General features: G+C 34.1%; 1 protein-coding gene across 1 annotated transcript; it reads right to left on the bottom strand.

Moving 5' to 3' along the window:
• Window positions 1–10,889: 10,889 nt before the first annotated feature.
• On the bottom strand, window positions 10,890–16,761 carry LOC132558215 (probable peptidyl-tRNA hydrolase). The gene is made up of 5 exons (XM_060222759.1): window positions 16,579–16,761; window positions 14,226–14,442; window positions 13,601–13,700; window positions 12,105–12,156; window positions 10,890–11,374 (listed from the first exon to the last, which is right to left on the bottom strand). Exons 1-5 carry the CDS (start codon window positions 16,759–16,761, stop codon window positions 10,907–10,909), a joined length of 1,020 nt encoding a protein of 339 aa, XP_060078742.1. The 3' UTR covers window positions 10,890–10,906.
• Between the last annotated feature and the right edge of the window lie 106 nt (window positions 16,762–16,867).

Below are 16,867 nucleotides of genomic sequence, written 5' to 3'. Positions count from 1 at the left end.
GTCAGTGATGCTTACGGTCTAAAGTTTGAAACCAGCACTGAAGAAAATTCAAAGGGATTGATAGAAATGTCAAATTGAAATCTAATATATCTTTTGGTTTTTTCAAAAGAAAGTCAACACTCAATAGTTATTATATACGGTGGTGTTACAGGATAAGAAGTCAAAATTGTCTAACTTTCTCGGTGTAACAATGTCAATGTAATATATTTTAAACTTTTGAATATACCAAAATGTGAAAAAAAACTGAGCTTGAATGAATTAGGGATAAAATCTGCACCTTTTTATATTCCATCGATAATGACCAGTACGGTGACAAACTGGGTTTAACACATACCTATGATAGCAACCATGAGTTCCAGTGACACGCCCCCGTCAGCAGCACCAAACTCCGCTATACATATCATCCCGGAGTGGCCATGTCCTGATTTCACTAAATTATCTAGAAAATTATATTATCTTATACATATTTAAAATATGAATAGGAAAAATGGATAGATATAGAAAGACGTCAGAGTATCTGTTTCGTTATGATTTGTTTTTCGTTTACATATGTAGATAAATGAAATCCCATGTGCCACGCGTACCATTACACAGGTGTATGCATGTGTCATCCTTACCCACACATTGTAGTGTTTGTTTGATTGTCGTTCCTACTACTTTTCTACTATTTTCCATTCCGGATGAGTAACTTTGTTTTCCATTGTACACAACTCCCTGAAGCTCAGTGTTAGAGGACATATCTTTTCGGTTTAGAATCTTCAACAGCACAAAGTATTTGTGTTAATCTCTATATACTATATGGTCGTAATTCAATGATCACCGAAATGGCCATGCATGGTTGGGTATATGTAGACAGACATGAAATCATTAGTAACAATATATAGCCTGGCGAATAACCTTTCATATACATAACAGACCATTTACTAGTAATAACCGACAAAGTTGTGACATCTTTGGTAAATCAGATATCAATCATGTTGATTGTCTGACATAATAGAGTCAGTAGGTAGGAGTTTTTTTAATTACTTCAATGACCATTTTAATCAGAGCGAAACTCTTCGGCCTCCGAGCGAAGCTCTATACCGACAACATGTGTAACTTAGTAATGCGGGCATAAGATATAAAATTAATTCAATAATCCAACTTTTATAACCCACGTTAGCTAAAAATTATGACCGTAAGCACTGTACAGTCTAGTAATAAGGTAGAAAGGAATACGCTAGGTAAAATATGTCAAATGGAAGCAAGAAAAATATTCTTTATGTTAAAATAATTTATACCATAGTAAAGCTTGTTTATTCTTCTACCTAGCTATATGCGGGCATAAGGTAAAAAAATATCAGTTAGTTTAATAATTTAACTTTAGTGCACCACCTTCGCGCTTCTCATACAGTATCTTATATAGTACCGTCACTCGGTTAACAGCGGACATAGCACACAGTGTTATCGAGTCGCGGGTATAAGGTGAGGAGAAAAGTTGCCCATGAACATTAATGTGATTTTATAAAAAAAGAAATTGACATTATTTTTGTTTTCATTCTTTCATGTACATGTACTCTGCATATAACGCAAACCAATATATTGACTGTAGCGCAACAAATTGTTTTCATTTCTTGAAGCACCAACCAGTTCACCAAAGATTATTGGTGTTTTATTTTCTTAGTACTTTCAATCGAGAATGTCCTTGTGGCATGTAAGCGTCACACTTTCCAGGCACTGCCTGACTGTTATTAATGTTTACTAGCTTTTGACATTGACTACTCAAGTACAGCATATTATTCTGGAATGGTTAATACTGACGTGTCAGGTATGTGTAAGTGTCGCATGTGTGTTTCTCTGGTCCGATGGGTTCTGACAACTTATTCGCGATGATACGTTTGTCTTGGTCGCGGTCGACATTCAAAATTCGTCTATGTATAAAAACAGGATTGTTTATGTGTCGGCATTGAGACAATGTTTAGTTATGAATGAGATATTGATGGAAAAACAAAACATTTTCCTACTAACTTGCAAGTATGTCAAACCAATTAAATGTTGTTCACATAGTTTCCACTCATTTTTAATAATGGCCGCCACTATACGGAATCTCACTTAGGGTTAACTTTTTAAACTACCAAATAGTAGATCTCGCTAGATTGGCAGAAACGGTACGTGGGTTTACAAAAACATGTCCAGAGAGAATCCGTGTAATGGTAGCCATTGTAAATATGTTGGAAAAAAGCTATTGTGAATCAAAGTAGTGAACTGCTGAAACGAGAAGACTTGGTTGGATGTACATGTGACGGAAATATTTGAAAACTGAATTGTGCTTTCATCAATCACTTTTAACAGAAATCATGTAAAACTCATACCATGTAAAAATCATACCATCCTACCTGTTCATGTCGGTAAGTATAACTTGCACATCCTCTAATATTTCAGGACCTTTGACCAATTAGCACAGTTATTTCAACATACTAAATAATACATACACCCGACCCTGTATCTCTCAGCAATACAATACAAGTATGGGTATCTTAACCATTTTGATGTATTCCAGACATGCGACATTGCAGCAATACCAGTCAAATTTAAAATGATCGATAGACTCTGAAAACAAACTGTATTAGAACAGTAAAAAATGTTTGATTTATCATTTGTGTACCAAGGTGAAGATGTTAAAAAATAATACTGTCTGCAAACTGTTATATAGGTAACATTAATGATATATATGTGTGTGTGTGTGTGTGTGTGTGTGTGTGTGTGTGTGTGTGTGTGTGTGATAATAAAACAGGAATGCACAAGAATGTACCATACAGATCAAAATGTGATCTAGATGAAAGATAATAAAAAATTACTCTAATTTCCACTTAAGTATAATTTATGAAGACAGCAGTAATATCATACAAGTTTGAGCTAAATATTACCTGCATGAATGCAATATAATGAAATATAATATTCATATGAATTAGAACATTTCCTAGCTCATATTGATCATTTATAATAGTTGTCATTAAATTTTAGTTTGTTTTTTTTTAATATTATAGTATACACCGTCTTATGGAGGCCACCATTTTGGCTTTAGATAATGTAAATTGGTGTTTTTATTTCAACGAGTAAAATCAACGCCTAGCTTTCAAAATTTGATACCATCACCGCCGTGCATTCAAAGTATCCTTGGCCATTTCCGTTTTTACACGTCAAAATATCGGCCCCATTAAAACTCTGTATCGGGAGTTATTTTTTAATTTGAGCTGCGATGTTTGACAGTATAATGTAGGGAATGAAAATATCCCATAAGTCAGTAAATTATCTCACTTAACGCTGCAAGTTGAATCATGTACATGTTATGTAATGGTATTTTGAAGCAATTTTTTTAGATGCAGTGTCCGATTTAAACGGTAGCACTAAGTTCTGTTTCAGATATTGTGATTTAACTGAAATGCACACCTTTGACTCAACAGCGATTGGCTCGATATGGGTAGCCCACATGTATGATTCGCAAGTTCGATGCTGTCGAATCTATATATCTATTTAACGGGTTTTACGTCCACTATACCAGCTTTTCGGCCTTTTAGCAGACGAGAAAAGATAGAGAAAAGGTAGAGATGGGCCATCTATGCTACCTGGCCTGTTCTTAAACTTTAATTCAGAAGACGACCTCTTGTCATAATTGTACACTTAACCCAACACTAAGCACGTTGCAGCTTGAGGACCGGTTAAGAACAGAGAGGGAGAGGGTGGGGATCCTACACTAGATAAATTGCGATATATTTATAGTATTTTGGAAATCCGTCAAAATTACTTGATAAATAATTCCTACTGCGAATCCATACAGGTATATATCATCTTTCCATTTCTATTAGCAATGTCTATACTTTCTGTAAATCCGTACTTCCTTTCTTCATGTAGCTGTTCACTTTCCGACGTCTATGGGATTATGTTGTCTAATTGCGAGGTTAATATTGGGAGATGTTGGAAGTGTTAGTAAAAGTTTAATAATAGTTGATATATAGACTTGTTACGTGGTTACTGATTGGCCGAGTAAATGTTTTCGGGATCATTTTAAACTGAGGACTGTTAGTGTGTGTTTGTTGTGTGTGCTTTTTATGTGAAATTACAGTTCTTTACTAAATATGGTAAATAAGTGCACCTGACGAGGTAACAAGTCTGTACAAAACACACAAAACTAGGTTTTTGTTTGAGTGTGGAGTCAAGCTTTCTTGTGATTGCTCTGTTTTCATGTGAGTGGTATGCATATGTTATGTGATAATACAGTTCTTCAATATAGATGTTATTTAAGTGCGCCTGCAAAAGTGACGAGTCTGTAAACTACACAAAGAGGACACCGCAGACCTCCTTAGGTGTCAGTATGCACCACTGAATGGGATGATCAATAGTAATCCTCCTGGGTTCAGTCTCGGGTATCCTGGGGAATCCTGCATATTGTGGAGAATATTGCGAAGGGTTCTTATGTTCATGAGAGTAGCACTACTGCGTCCTTACAGCGCCTTCGGTATGGGTGTTATTCTCCAGATCCTGCAACCATCGCCTTTGTGATGTGGTGTTGCTAAACGATATATTTTGTCGTTACAATCTATTGTTTTCAATTATCTAATGATTGTGTTGTGGTGTTGTGGACAATGCCCTGTTTATCCAATGAAGCTAGGAAGTTATTGGTGCAAATTACTGGGATTTTTTAAATTTAATTTCTTATAGAGTTTCGGCACTAGCTGTGAGATGTTTGGAACAGAAAATGAGGACATAATCAATTGTTTTCATGTTATCATACAACTCACTGTTTTGTTTCATTTGTTTTTACATAATATCATTTTTTTGTTTCAATTTTTGTTTTGCCCAATCATAATCGTATGATAATTGTATCATCTGTTTTATTAGAACCGTATACTTTGGACTTTTGGATTGGTTTTTCTATAATTTGCCTCAGATTGTTAGATTTACTTTGATCATTCCAAATTCTATCCATCCGAGTTCTAGAGCTTTATTGGTTAAGCTTCCGTTTCCGTTAGTTTGATGTAACACCATGATATAAGGATTCCTGGGCTAAATTATTAGCTATTTCGTTATCGGAGATATTTACATGAGATGGAATATATGCAAACTATAGGGTGATCCCCTGATTTTCTAAAAGGTGTAAAATTTAATTTAGTGTGAAGGGTATCGAACTGTTTCCGGTTTCTATAGATTGTAAGACCGAAAGACTATCAGATAAAATAGCAACGCTTTCTGGTTTGATCAGTTAGTCGTAATGCTAAATCTAGAGCTATCAACTCACTAGAATAGTTTGTGTTGTCGTCAGAGAAAAAAACCCTCCTAGACCTACTCCATGATTTGTTGGAATATTTAAACCGTCAGTATAGTACTTATCAAAACTATTATATTTATCATCAATGATAGCCATGAATACTACTTCAGCCTCTGTTGGCCGGATTTACTTTTTCGTTAGTTGTGTGGAAAAGTTCATAATTGATTTTCGGTTAAGGTAAAGGTCATGGCTTAATCGGAACGCTTGATTGTTCATCTATTGTAATTTCATCCAGTCTGATTTTTTAAAAAAATAAACAATATGATGATCGTATGCTGGTTGCTTGTGAAATCTAAGTTTATCCCTGTACACAGTTTTCCTAGCGTTTTCTACTAGTTTATTGGGAGGGAAGGTTTCTGTCCTAGCCCAATATTTGAGAATTATTTTTTTTCTCGTCGAAGTTTTATGGCATTCGGCCAACTCTGTTAGTAAACTGGCGGTGCATTTTTCATAACTCCTAGCGCTATTCTTAAAGCTATGTCACCGTGTGCAATCGCCACATCGGAGTCCCCAAAAAATATATACATGGGTATATAAACGAAGCGTGTAAAAACTAGGTCAAGTAAAAAATCTGACATCACATCGTTCCTAATATAATATCATCGTACTTTTCTTATAGTGCACGGAGCGCGGTGATATCTCGGGTATCATTTAAGTCCGTAATCGAGGCTGAATTCTGTCTGTTTAATCCATAATGCTAGACAAAATTGGCAAGTCAGAACACATTCTCATATGTCACTTTTGAAAGTCACTTTCCTCTCATTTTTAAGAAATGCATTATTACATTCCAGTGTTGGGTGTGACGACATTCGCATATAGAACACACCTGAATATGAATTTCGTTTTTTTTTTTGGCTGTAAAATTTCAGAACAATGATTATTTATCTTCGATATTTCATTTGGACAGGGATTTCTAAAAGTGTAAAACAGGTGTGTCAACATTTAACATTTTCTGGCCAACATTGCCAATTAAAGTATTTTTTATATTGTAAATAACTTCGTTTCAGCCAATAAAGTTCGGAATTAATGTATAGGAAGTAAGATGTCCTTATCCAAGTTAATCTATAATCTATACCAATTAGGAGAACTCTGACAGTACATGGTAAAATAAACATCATTAACGTGGCCTTTCACAAAGAAAATCTAACATAAATGCATACTATGTATGTTTGTAAGTAGGACAGCTCCTCCGGGTATCGCTAGAAGTAGTTATAATCATTCATTGATTCCAGACATGTACGTGTATGGGTTTGTAGACCTTGCTCTTACACCATTCATAGCTGTACGTTATCAGTTACATAGAATGACATGCTGACGTTGGAATAATTGTAAACGCTGTAGTCAGTGCTGTTCATTCCATTTGATTAAAACATTTGGTAGATTTAATAATCATGATACCAAATTGTGTTTGATGAAGGACATTTTGATTCAAAACATGTACAGTAGAACGCCACATATCCGAACTTTTAGTGATATATCGGAACTCCATATTCAGCGCGACTCGTCCTTCGGATGATTAGACGTAGAAGGGGGAAAATCGTACACTTTACATGTCAATATCTCATTGTAAGGCCGGCCGATTTTGATGCCGTTTTCAATTTTTTTTTTTTTTAAATTTTGGGCCATGAAAAATAATACTACATTCATACCTATTTTCACTCAAGGTACACTTTAACGATGTTTGATGAAGTCTTACGACAATTTCAGGGCATGATATATAGTGAATCATATACCTGATTCAGACCAATCCAAGTGAGAGATCTCGAACGGATAACCGAGGAGCCGGTGAAACACAAAATTCTAAAAACACCTCTATCACTTCTACTCGGAACGCTGATAACATAGATGAAAGCCGACGTTACACGTGTCAACCAACCAACTCGCCTGTGCACGTCACCAGAACACTGACTTTCGTCTGTGAAACAACACCTACGGAAAGCTTGTAACTAGCCAACCAACTCGCCTGTGCACGTCACAGAACACTGACTTTCGTCTGTGAAACAACACCTACGGAAAGCTTGTAACTAGCCAACCAACTCGCCTGTGCATGTCACCAGAACACTGACTTTCGTCTGTGAAACAACACCTGCGGAAAGCTTGTAACTAGCCAACCAGCTCGTTCAAAGTTTATTATGCTGAATATCACAGTCTGTCAGAAGATTGTACAAAAGCCACACGAATCAATAACACGTTTAAATACAAATTTAGAGTTAGAAACACAAGAGCAAAATAATGAATCATAAAGGCATCTTGCTGGTGTATCATCCTTGTAAGAAGATTTGAAAAATTGAAGGAAATCTAACGTGATCGAAAGAAAAGTCATAATCTAGACCAAAACGTACATTAGTCCTATAAAGTGATCGAAAGATCATAATATAAAGGGGGACCTTTATTAACCAATACCGTGATCCTCTCAATTGCATTTGTAGATGTTTATGTAGCTTTATATCGTTACAAATCAAATTTCAGTTATAATTCATTGTAGAACTATTTATGAGCGGTATTGAAAATAATACGCACATATGGACTAGAATGTTCATCACTGGATCATGTCTGCAGTTACAGACTCCATCGGCGTGGTCTGGCGCCCAATTTTAATGACGAGGAGTGCTGACAAAGGGGTTATCCCATGGGTCAACTGTTGGCCCACAATTTGTTGACATTTTTATCCATGCTATTTTTTATCACATTGAACAAGAGATCCTAGAGGGATCTTGACGCCCGCCATTTTTTGATCTTGATTTGCTGTTCATTTCTCTTCTCTGTTTTTGCTCTTAATGATAAGAAATTTGAATATTCCTTTGCAGAAATAGTAATGATAATCTTGACCTGCCGAATCCAAAATGGTCGTCTGGAAGCTATTATTTTTCATTTGATCCGTCCAAAAATCAAAAAGACACAACCAGGGACCAAGAGGAAACTATACATGAAATTTGAGGAAGATCGATGCTGTATTTCTCAATAAATAGTTCTAACAAACATTCGAAGGCAAAATCCAAGATGGCCACCTATGGGCCTTTTCCTGATCATTACCAAAATCACATGGGCACAACTAGGGACCAAAGAAAGCATACACATGGAATTTGAGAAAGATCTATGCTGCAGTTCTCAGGAAATAGTGATAACAGATTTTCAAAGTCAAAATCCATAATGTCCACCTGTCAGCCATTTTGTTTTTCTGATCAGTCCCAAAATTAGACGGACACAACTACAGACCAGAGGAAACCTATATATGAAATTTGAGAGAGATCCATCAAGTCCTTTTCAAGAAATAGCATAACAAACTCCATTGAAAAAATCCAAGATGGCCGCCTGTCAGCCTTTTCAGCCTCTACATATGAAATCTGAGAAAGATCCATTCAGCACTTCTCAAGACATAGCGATAACCATTTTTTTTAACAAACGGACGAACGGATGGACCACGGATGTAGGGCGATTTGAATAGCCCATCATCTGATGATGGTGGGCTAAAAATGTAACCAATGCAAGTATGTAATGACAATGTCAGTCTGTCAAATACACCAGAAAATGAGAGTCAGAACTTAGTAAATTGGTATAACTGTAATAAGATGCAAGCGAATCCAAATAAATTTCAACCTTTCTTTTTAATCAAATTATTCCTTCTTTTAAAATTTGCAATCACAATATTAAAAGAGAGACTTCTATTAAACTTTTAGGTGTTGGTACTGACTTTTAATTCTAATTTGGATTTACAATGTACATATATCAAACATGTTTGCAGACAAGCTTCCAAGCAACTTAAAACCAAAAACAAATTGACTGTTACCTCGCCATGAAATGCAAAATGACCCATTTTTAAATCTTTTATTTTTATCAGATTTTATACCTACTGCCCTCTAGCATGGCACTATGAAAACTTTAGGAAATTGCAGAAGATACAGGAAAAGCAAGTCAGATTTATAGTGAATGATTTGACTACTTTCATTATTCTTTTAGAAAGAAATAATTGCCCTTTCCTTCATGTCACATGCCTAATATGATTGTTGAAGTTGTTAAGATTTTACATGGATCATTTCTCGGTATATATCCCATTTAGTGAACTTAAAATTTCAAATTACAATTTTTGGTGCAACCTTACCTCTACTATTTTGCAAGTCATGATCACTAGGTTTGGTAAGATATTCTTTCAATTTGATGCAACATTGGAGTGGAAAGTATACCTAATGAGATAAGGAAACCTTTCCTGGTCTACAAGCTATCAGACGGGAGCCTGGGCAGCAAGCCTTACAATAAACCAAATAACCCTTTCTTCTATATACATTCTACCATATGTTTGGATGAACATTTTCCTTCAGACACTGCCAAAAACTAATTAACTGTCATGGAAATATTGAGTGATGTGAACATTTATAACTTTGATGGAATATTGAGTACTAAATAACAGTGATGGAAATATTATCTGATTGTTATCAGATAGCTATCATATATTCATAGAGAGGACACAAACTTTATAACTGTTGAAATCAATAGTACTACAGATTAACTGAACGCGCAATTGTATTACGTCATAATCATCATTGTACTTATTTGTTATGAAGCCACATTTTTAGTACCTTAGGGGCAAGAAAACATTAAAGGTTTGTCCTGATGAAGCCCAACAGGGTGAAACCGGTTGACGAACACCTCATAAAAATTGAAGACCCTACACTCCTAGGCTGTTGTGATTGATATGTTTTATTGATTTGCTCTATTGATCCATCACCCTGCATATCTTTGGGTATCAAGCTGAGGAGTGAAGGAACACCCCACCCACCCAACCAGCAAGTAAGGCGTTGGCTCTACCATCTGAACTCTTATTTTTCCCGTAAAATTCTGCCTATTTTTTGTGCTTGTAAAACTTTTATATTGCCATTTCTAAAAGACTTTCACCAAGGTTGCATCGTAATTTTAGAATTTGCTATATTTGCATGCATCCTGTTAAGTTTTTTGCAATATTGATGCATAGATGCAAGTTTCTCTAGTTTTACTATATAATATATTCACTACATAAGCATTATTGTAACATAACTTTTAAAAAATGTGTTATTGTACTATTTCTTCAGCTCACTGTGGTGGATGATTTCATTGCGACATTTTGTTGTATATATTGTATTGGTGTTAATAGTCATCAGAATGGCTTTACTGAGCTAACTGTTCAAAACTTCTTCCTAGGGGACATGTGTATTAGTCATCAGTCATTCATTATTCTTTTAATATAATTTATCACAATCAGACATAGCTATCATCCTAGACACTTCTGTACCTCCACTCACAATTCTAGCTGGTGATTGTCATTGGTCAAAATATTTGTGATTTACTTTTTCATGTCATATCTTACAAATTAAAATTTTGCAGTCTGGATGTAAAAGGATATCACACATCTCATTATTTCATAGATTAAATCTTTATGATCACGATAACATAGCAAAAGTATCACCTTCGTGAAAATGTTTGGCTACACTGTATATAAATTTTTATATTTCACATTTTTTATTTTTACATTAACATAAAAAAAAAGGGTACAAAGAACTTGATGGTTCATCCACGTGTCATCTAACAAGACACAGGTAACACAAAACTCAAATTTAAAAATTCCACACTTTATTCACCCTTTGTCCTCACAATATCTGTATCAACATATAGTCCTCCATCTTGTGAATGTCTTCTGTGTAAGATATCTTGCCGTTTCTCCGTAAAAGAGTTGTCGTGTCCTTTTATATGGGACCTTGATGTAACTGATGTGACTGTTTGTTCACCATCTGATTGCACGTTTGTTCCAGAGTCTGTAATATCTACTGTTGACATACCCATATGTCTTTTGCCAGATGAAACCGTGTTCTTAACCTTTCTTGTTTTCGTTTGTAATTTTTTTGGATTAATCCCATAGAGCTTGGTTAGGAGAAGCACATCCTCTCCTCGACCTTCAAGGTGCCATGTCAACATTTGGAGAGCTTTCCTCACACCCTCCTGGACACCAGGTATTTCGTCTTGTGAGAAGTTATTCAACACATATCCTAACACTTGATCCCTGCTGCTGGGTCTTCCTATCCCAACACGTACTTTGAAAATCTTCAACAAAGAAAAAAACAAAACAAAAAATCTTAAGAATTGAATACCAGAAGAAAGATTTAGAGATTTCCTTTTATAGTAAACAAAAACACATGTCTCATCCTTATCATGTATGCCTTTTGTAAAACAAATTTATTGCTTTTTAAGAGGTGGGTCTGAAAATACAAAAATTTGAAGACATTAATAAATACTTCTAAATAGAAACTCACAGAACTGTTTAACAATTAAATCATTTGACCTTGTTTTCATGTCAATATTCTGCAACCATAGTACATTTTAATGCAATCAAGTGACTGTTTGCTTCACCATTGCAAACCAATTCAAAGATATTTTAATTCATCTGACACTTCAGTTTTTGGTCAACCTTCAGCTGTTTTTGACTTTTGACATGATGACCTTGACTTCTGATTAAATACTTCTTAGTTTTGTCTAAAATAACTATAGATCTTACCCTTAAATCAGCTTATTTACATTTGATTTTTGTCAACTTTGCCATATGTTAATATTATAAAAAACATATTTAACTGGAGGATTAGGTATTACTTTTGGTACTTTTGACCTTTGACCATGAGGTCAGGGTCACAATGATATATACTTGTTATTCACTTGGAATAATTCTAGATTTGTTAATAGTATGAGAGGATGATTTTGATAGGTATGCGTTGATTGGAATTTAACCTTTGTCTTGTATAACTGTATGTAAAGAATAACACTTAAAACAGGTACTTACATTTGTGTCAGATTTCAATGAATTTTGAACTGATCTGACGCCATTGTGACCACTGAAATATAAGAAATTAAGAATTCTTATTATCTTAAGAAATCAATGTGTTGCCAAGAAAGAATTTGTTTATCCCTGTTGTCTGGAATTTACAAGAAAATTAAATATTAATGTACCATAACTTAGAAAAGCAAAGGGTCTCACAGGTAAATGTTTTCATGTACATGTGAAATCCAGACATTTGCAATTATATATTACTGTATTTATTTTACCACAGGATAAGACCCTACCTTGGACTCAAAAGTAAATGTAAGAGTATTAGTGTATATTGGGCTTCTTATAGGACAATGAAATAAAATTTGTTAGTCTTATTACCAGACATGCATGAATGATATGCATTTTTTTATGAAAGGAGGCAGTAACTAGGCAAAGACATAGATATTAGACTAGACAATAGCAGTCCTTAATCGTACGACATGAACTCTCAATATAGTGATACAAGGGAAGTAATTTCAATAACGTGTAGTGTGGATATCACTTTTGTTGAGTTTTGACTGATTAGAACATCGCTTTTCATTTACTGCTGAATACAAGCATTCCTTTCGACAATTTTTTATTACTATTAGTACATAGCAAGTTTTCTTTAAAACCTTTATTTATCATAAAAACAGTTTTGAAAACAATTCTTAGCAGAGAACAGCATAAAACAACAGAATATTGCATAAAGCAGCACATCATCACAATGGTGCCATCTTTTTGTCAGGCATTATGTCATTTTTTCTGACATTCAAGAATATACTTAATTCTGTGTTCTTTTGCACCCAGATTTGTTTTATGATTGGCTCAATTGTTTGCCATCTTTGTTTTTAGCCTTTAAATATTGCTAGGAAAAATCAACAAACAGACATACAAAACTCAATATAATAAGCTGAAATGAATATAATTTAGGAAGAGTCAAATTCTGTTAAAAAAAAAAGAAAAAAAATAATTGAATAAATTATTGCACATAAACCTCTTCTTCATAAAATAACATATAAAGGTGTACATTTATTCAAATAATTGGTGTAAGGCTTTAAGCTCATCAAGCTATGGATGTAAGTGTATAGTATGTATCATGAAACACTAACACAGTATTTTCTTTCCTGTGGATAATTTGAATGGTAGATTTAAAAAGAAGCACCTGCCCGAGTGTCTATTCCATATCTAACATCTTAACAGTTACTGATCTACTACAGATTAATTAGACCATTAAAATTCACCACAAGTAGTTTAACTGCCTATACAATTTTGAAATTTTCAATCAACTTCCATTGACTGTAATCAATGTAAATCTAGATTGAATTTCTTAAATTCTAGGATCATTTTGTGTACCCTGTTATGTTCTAAATACCGATACATCTAACTTTTATTTTAATTATACTTTTTCTTATCTAAGTTGATTTTAACCTTAATCACTATAATTACACATTTGGTATTTGTTTTGTAAGAAAAAAGTTGTGACTTACCCAGCACTGCCACCTTCTTTAATGGTGACCTTGCTTAATGCCTTATCAAGGTCATCATGGATGATGTAAACCTTACTAATGTCGATTCCGTGATGATGAACTGCAAAACAGGTAAAAACAAGTTAAAAAATAATTTTCATTTATGTATACCTAGTATTCATAATATCATGTGGAAATAAATTTTGACTTGGGTAGCATACATTTTTCAACACAAAGACAATCCTTAATGTCCGTTATTTAATAATGTCACAAGAGAGCTAATACATTAGCAGCTTTAGTAGGTGGTAAACACTGGTATTGAACATTTAGTCTCCAACATTTGCCATAACCTGCATGTCATATTTTAATTCATTCGAATAGAGCCTCATTTCATAATATATGCATATGTTTGACATAGTTCTAAAATTATCTGATATATAAATATTACGAAATTTATTTAATAATGGACCTAACTGACAAGCCCTTGAAGAACAAAACAGCTGTATGATGCAGTTTAATTCATAACTATATCTAAATCTAAATTTGTATTAAAATATGCTATTCACTTGTGTGTCTTCACAACAATGATGCTAATTCAAAACATTATGTATTTCATATTTAATGACTTACAAGATCCTCAACTTACCCGTTTTAGCTACTGATTTACCATTAACGTTCATGAATTGTTTCGGCTTTAACATTATAACTTGGGCCGATTTATTTAAGTCAAATGTGGCAGTAAAGCCAGCACAGTTGTTATCTTTGGTCCATTTTAAATCTAGGTCTGTAGCCATACAGTCCAATACTCGTGAACCCACACTGTGTCTTGTCAAAGGCATTCCATGATTACATAAACCCACAATCTGTAATACAGAAAGGATACATGTTATTTATATTTCATATTATGAAACCTACTTATAAACATTTATAATGGGGGCAACTTAATGATAATTATATACAAAAAAGGAAGATTTGAAATATAGTTTTACAGGATATACTTTTTTATAAAAAAAATACTCATGACCAAGACATAATTAATAATCAAACAAATGATCAAAGTATATAAGTAATAGATAAAAAACTTCTCCAATAATTTCATCAACTACAGTTTAATATATGACTACAGTACACAATGTTGGCAATGCTGCAGCTATTTACTATGTAATTGAAAATTTGTCCATAAAAAATCTAAGGATCTGTGCCATTCAGATTTACTGGTAGCAGCTAACATTTACAAAACAACTGTTGTACATACAGTACATTTCTGTCAATATCAGTGGTCTTTTTGATACAAAAAAATAAACTAGATAGCAGCATGAATGCAAGTTGTTTCAGTAACAAGCCCTTTTGGTTACAAATTGTTTTGGTAACAAGTCGTTTCAGAGACAATCCCTTTTAGTTACAAATTGTTTTGGTAACAAGTCGTTTCAGTAACAAGCCCTTTTGGGTACAAATTGTTTTGGTAACAAGTCGTTTCAGAGACAATCCCTTTTGGTTACAAATTGTTTTGGTAACAAGTCGTTTCAGTAACAAGCCCTTTTGGTTACAAATTGTTTTGGTAACAAGTTGTTTCAGTAACAAGCCCTTTTGGTTACAAATTGTTTTGGTAACAAGTCATTTCAGAGACAATCCCTTTTGGTTACAAATTGTTTTGGTAACAAGTCGTTTCAGTAACAAGCCCTTTTGGTTACAAATTGTTTTGGTAACAAGTTGTTTCAGTGACAAGCCCTTTTGGTTACAAATTGTTTTGGTAACAAGTCGTTTCAGAGACAATCCCTTTTAGTTACAAATTGTTTTGGTAACAAGTTGTTTCAGTAACAAGCCCTTTTGGGTACAAATTGTTTTGGTAACAAGTCGTTTCAGAGACAATCCCTTTTGGTTACAAATTGTTTTGGTAACAAGTCGTTTCAGTAACAAGCCCTTTTGGGTACAAATTGTTTTGTTAACAAGTGGTTTCAGAGACAATCCCTTTTGGTTACAAATTGTTTTGGTAACAAGTCGTTTCAGTAACAAGCCCTTTTGGTTACAAATTGTTTTGGTAACAAGTTGTTTCAGTAACAAGCCCTTTTGGTTACAAATTGTTTTGGTAACAAGTGGTTTCAGAGACAATCCCTTTTAGTTACAAATTGTTTTGGTAACAAGTCGTTTCAGTAACAAGCCCTTTTGGTTACAAATTGTTTTGGTAACAAGTTGTTTCAGTAACAAGCCCTTTTGTTTACAAATTGTTTTGGTAACAAGTCGTTTCAGAGACAATCCCTTTTGGTTACAAATTGTTTTGGTAACAAGTCGTTTCAGTAACAAGCCCTTTTGGGTACAAATTGTTTTGGCAACAAGTGGTTTCAGAGACAATCCCTTTTGGTTACAAATTGTTTTGGTAACAAGTCGTTTCAGTAACAAGCCCTTTTGGTTACAAATTGTTTTGGCAACAAGTCGTTTCAGTAAAAAGTCCTTTTGGCAACAAGGCATTTTGGTAACAAGATGTTTTAGGAGTCCCAAATCATGTGTAAAGGAAAAGTTTCATCTCATTCAAAGTCTCTGACACTGTTCATGTTATATCAGTCTACCATAACAAGTATCTGTAATTATTAAAATCGATGACAAATGTTCAATTTTGTTAAACTGTTTTCTTACAACTGAATTACTAAAAAAAAATCTTTCTGTCCCAAAACAACTTGAATAAAGTACCGTCAAAACATCTCTTGTCTTTGTCCAGAAACAACTTGTTATGGAGAAAACCTAACACTGTCAGAAAAGTTTTTCATTTTTGTTTTGTTTTTTTGTAAGTTTGGACTGGAATATAAATTATAAGTTGTAGGGGACAGTTAAACAAGTTTTGAATGAATCTTTTGTGGAGCAGGAGACATCATCTGGGGGAAGTTTATCAATCACCTTGATCTGTTGATCACACTTAAATTGTAAACCTGATATATGTTATCACTGAATTCATTAACTAGGTTGTATAAACACGAGCTGTCAAAACTTTGAACTTTAATCCTTACCAGGTACTTATGAACTTCGGCATTGCCAATCGAATTATTCGCCATTGACGTTGTTTTGAGTGCTTTTCCTCTTGCCATTTCGTATCCAATATCATATTCTGTATTTGATAAAATACTTCTTCCGATGTTAGACCTTGTGACAGCTTTAAACAAATAAGATATTAATCTGATAGACGAACCCATGCTGTATTTATAACGGCATCATTTCACAACCAGAGGGCATCCCCGTAATAGTGGTGCAATCCCATACGTCATCACTGTGTATTCATTGGATAATATTTTACTTCCG

Source organism: Ylistrum balloti, unplaced genomic scaffold (genome assembly GCF_031769215.1).
Source record: "Ylistrum balloti isolate Yb309-2 unplaced genomic scaffold, AGI_CSIRO_Ybal_v1 Utg369658, whole genome shotgun sequence".
Lineage (NCBI taxonomy): Eukaryota > Metazoa > Mollusca > Bivalvia > Pectinida > Pectinidae > Ylistrum > Ylistrum balloti.
Note: the sequence above shows the minus strand (reverse complement) of the source record. Positions and strands in the feature narration are given on the sequence as shown.

Excerpts from the sequence above, each read along its gene's own strand:
- LOC132558215 (XM_060222759.1), bottom strand. The coding sequence starts at position 16,761 with ATGGGTTCGTCTATCAGATTAATATCTTATTTGTTTAAAGCTGTCACA. Across the intron at positions 14,443-16,578 it reads CCGAAGTTCATAAGTACCTG|ATTGTGGGTTTATGTAATCA; the intron begins GTAAGGATTAAA and ends TCTGTATTACAG. Across the intron at positions 11,375-12,104 it reads CATTGAAATCTGACACAAAT|ATTTTCAAAGTACGTGTTGG; the intron begins GTAAGTACCTGT and ends TCTTTGTTGAAG.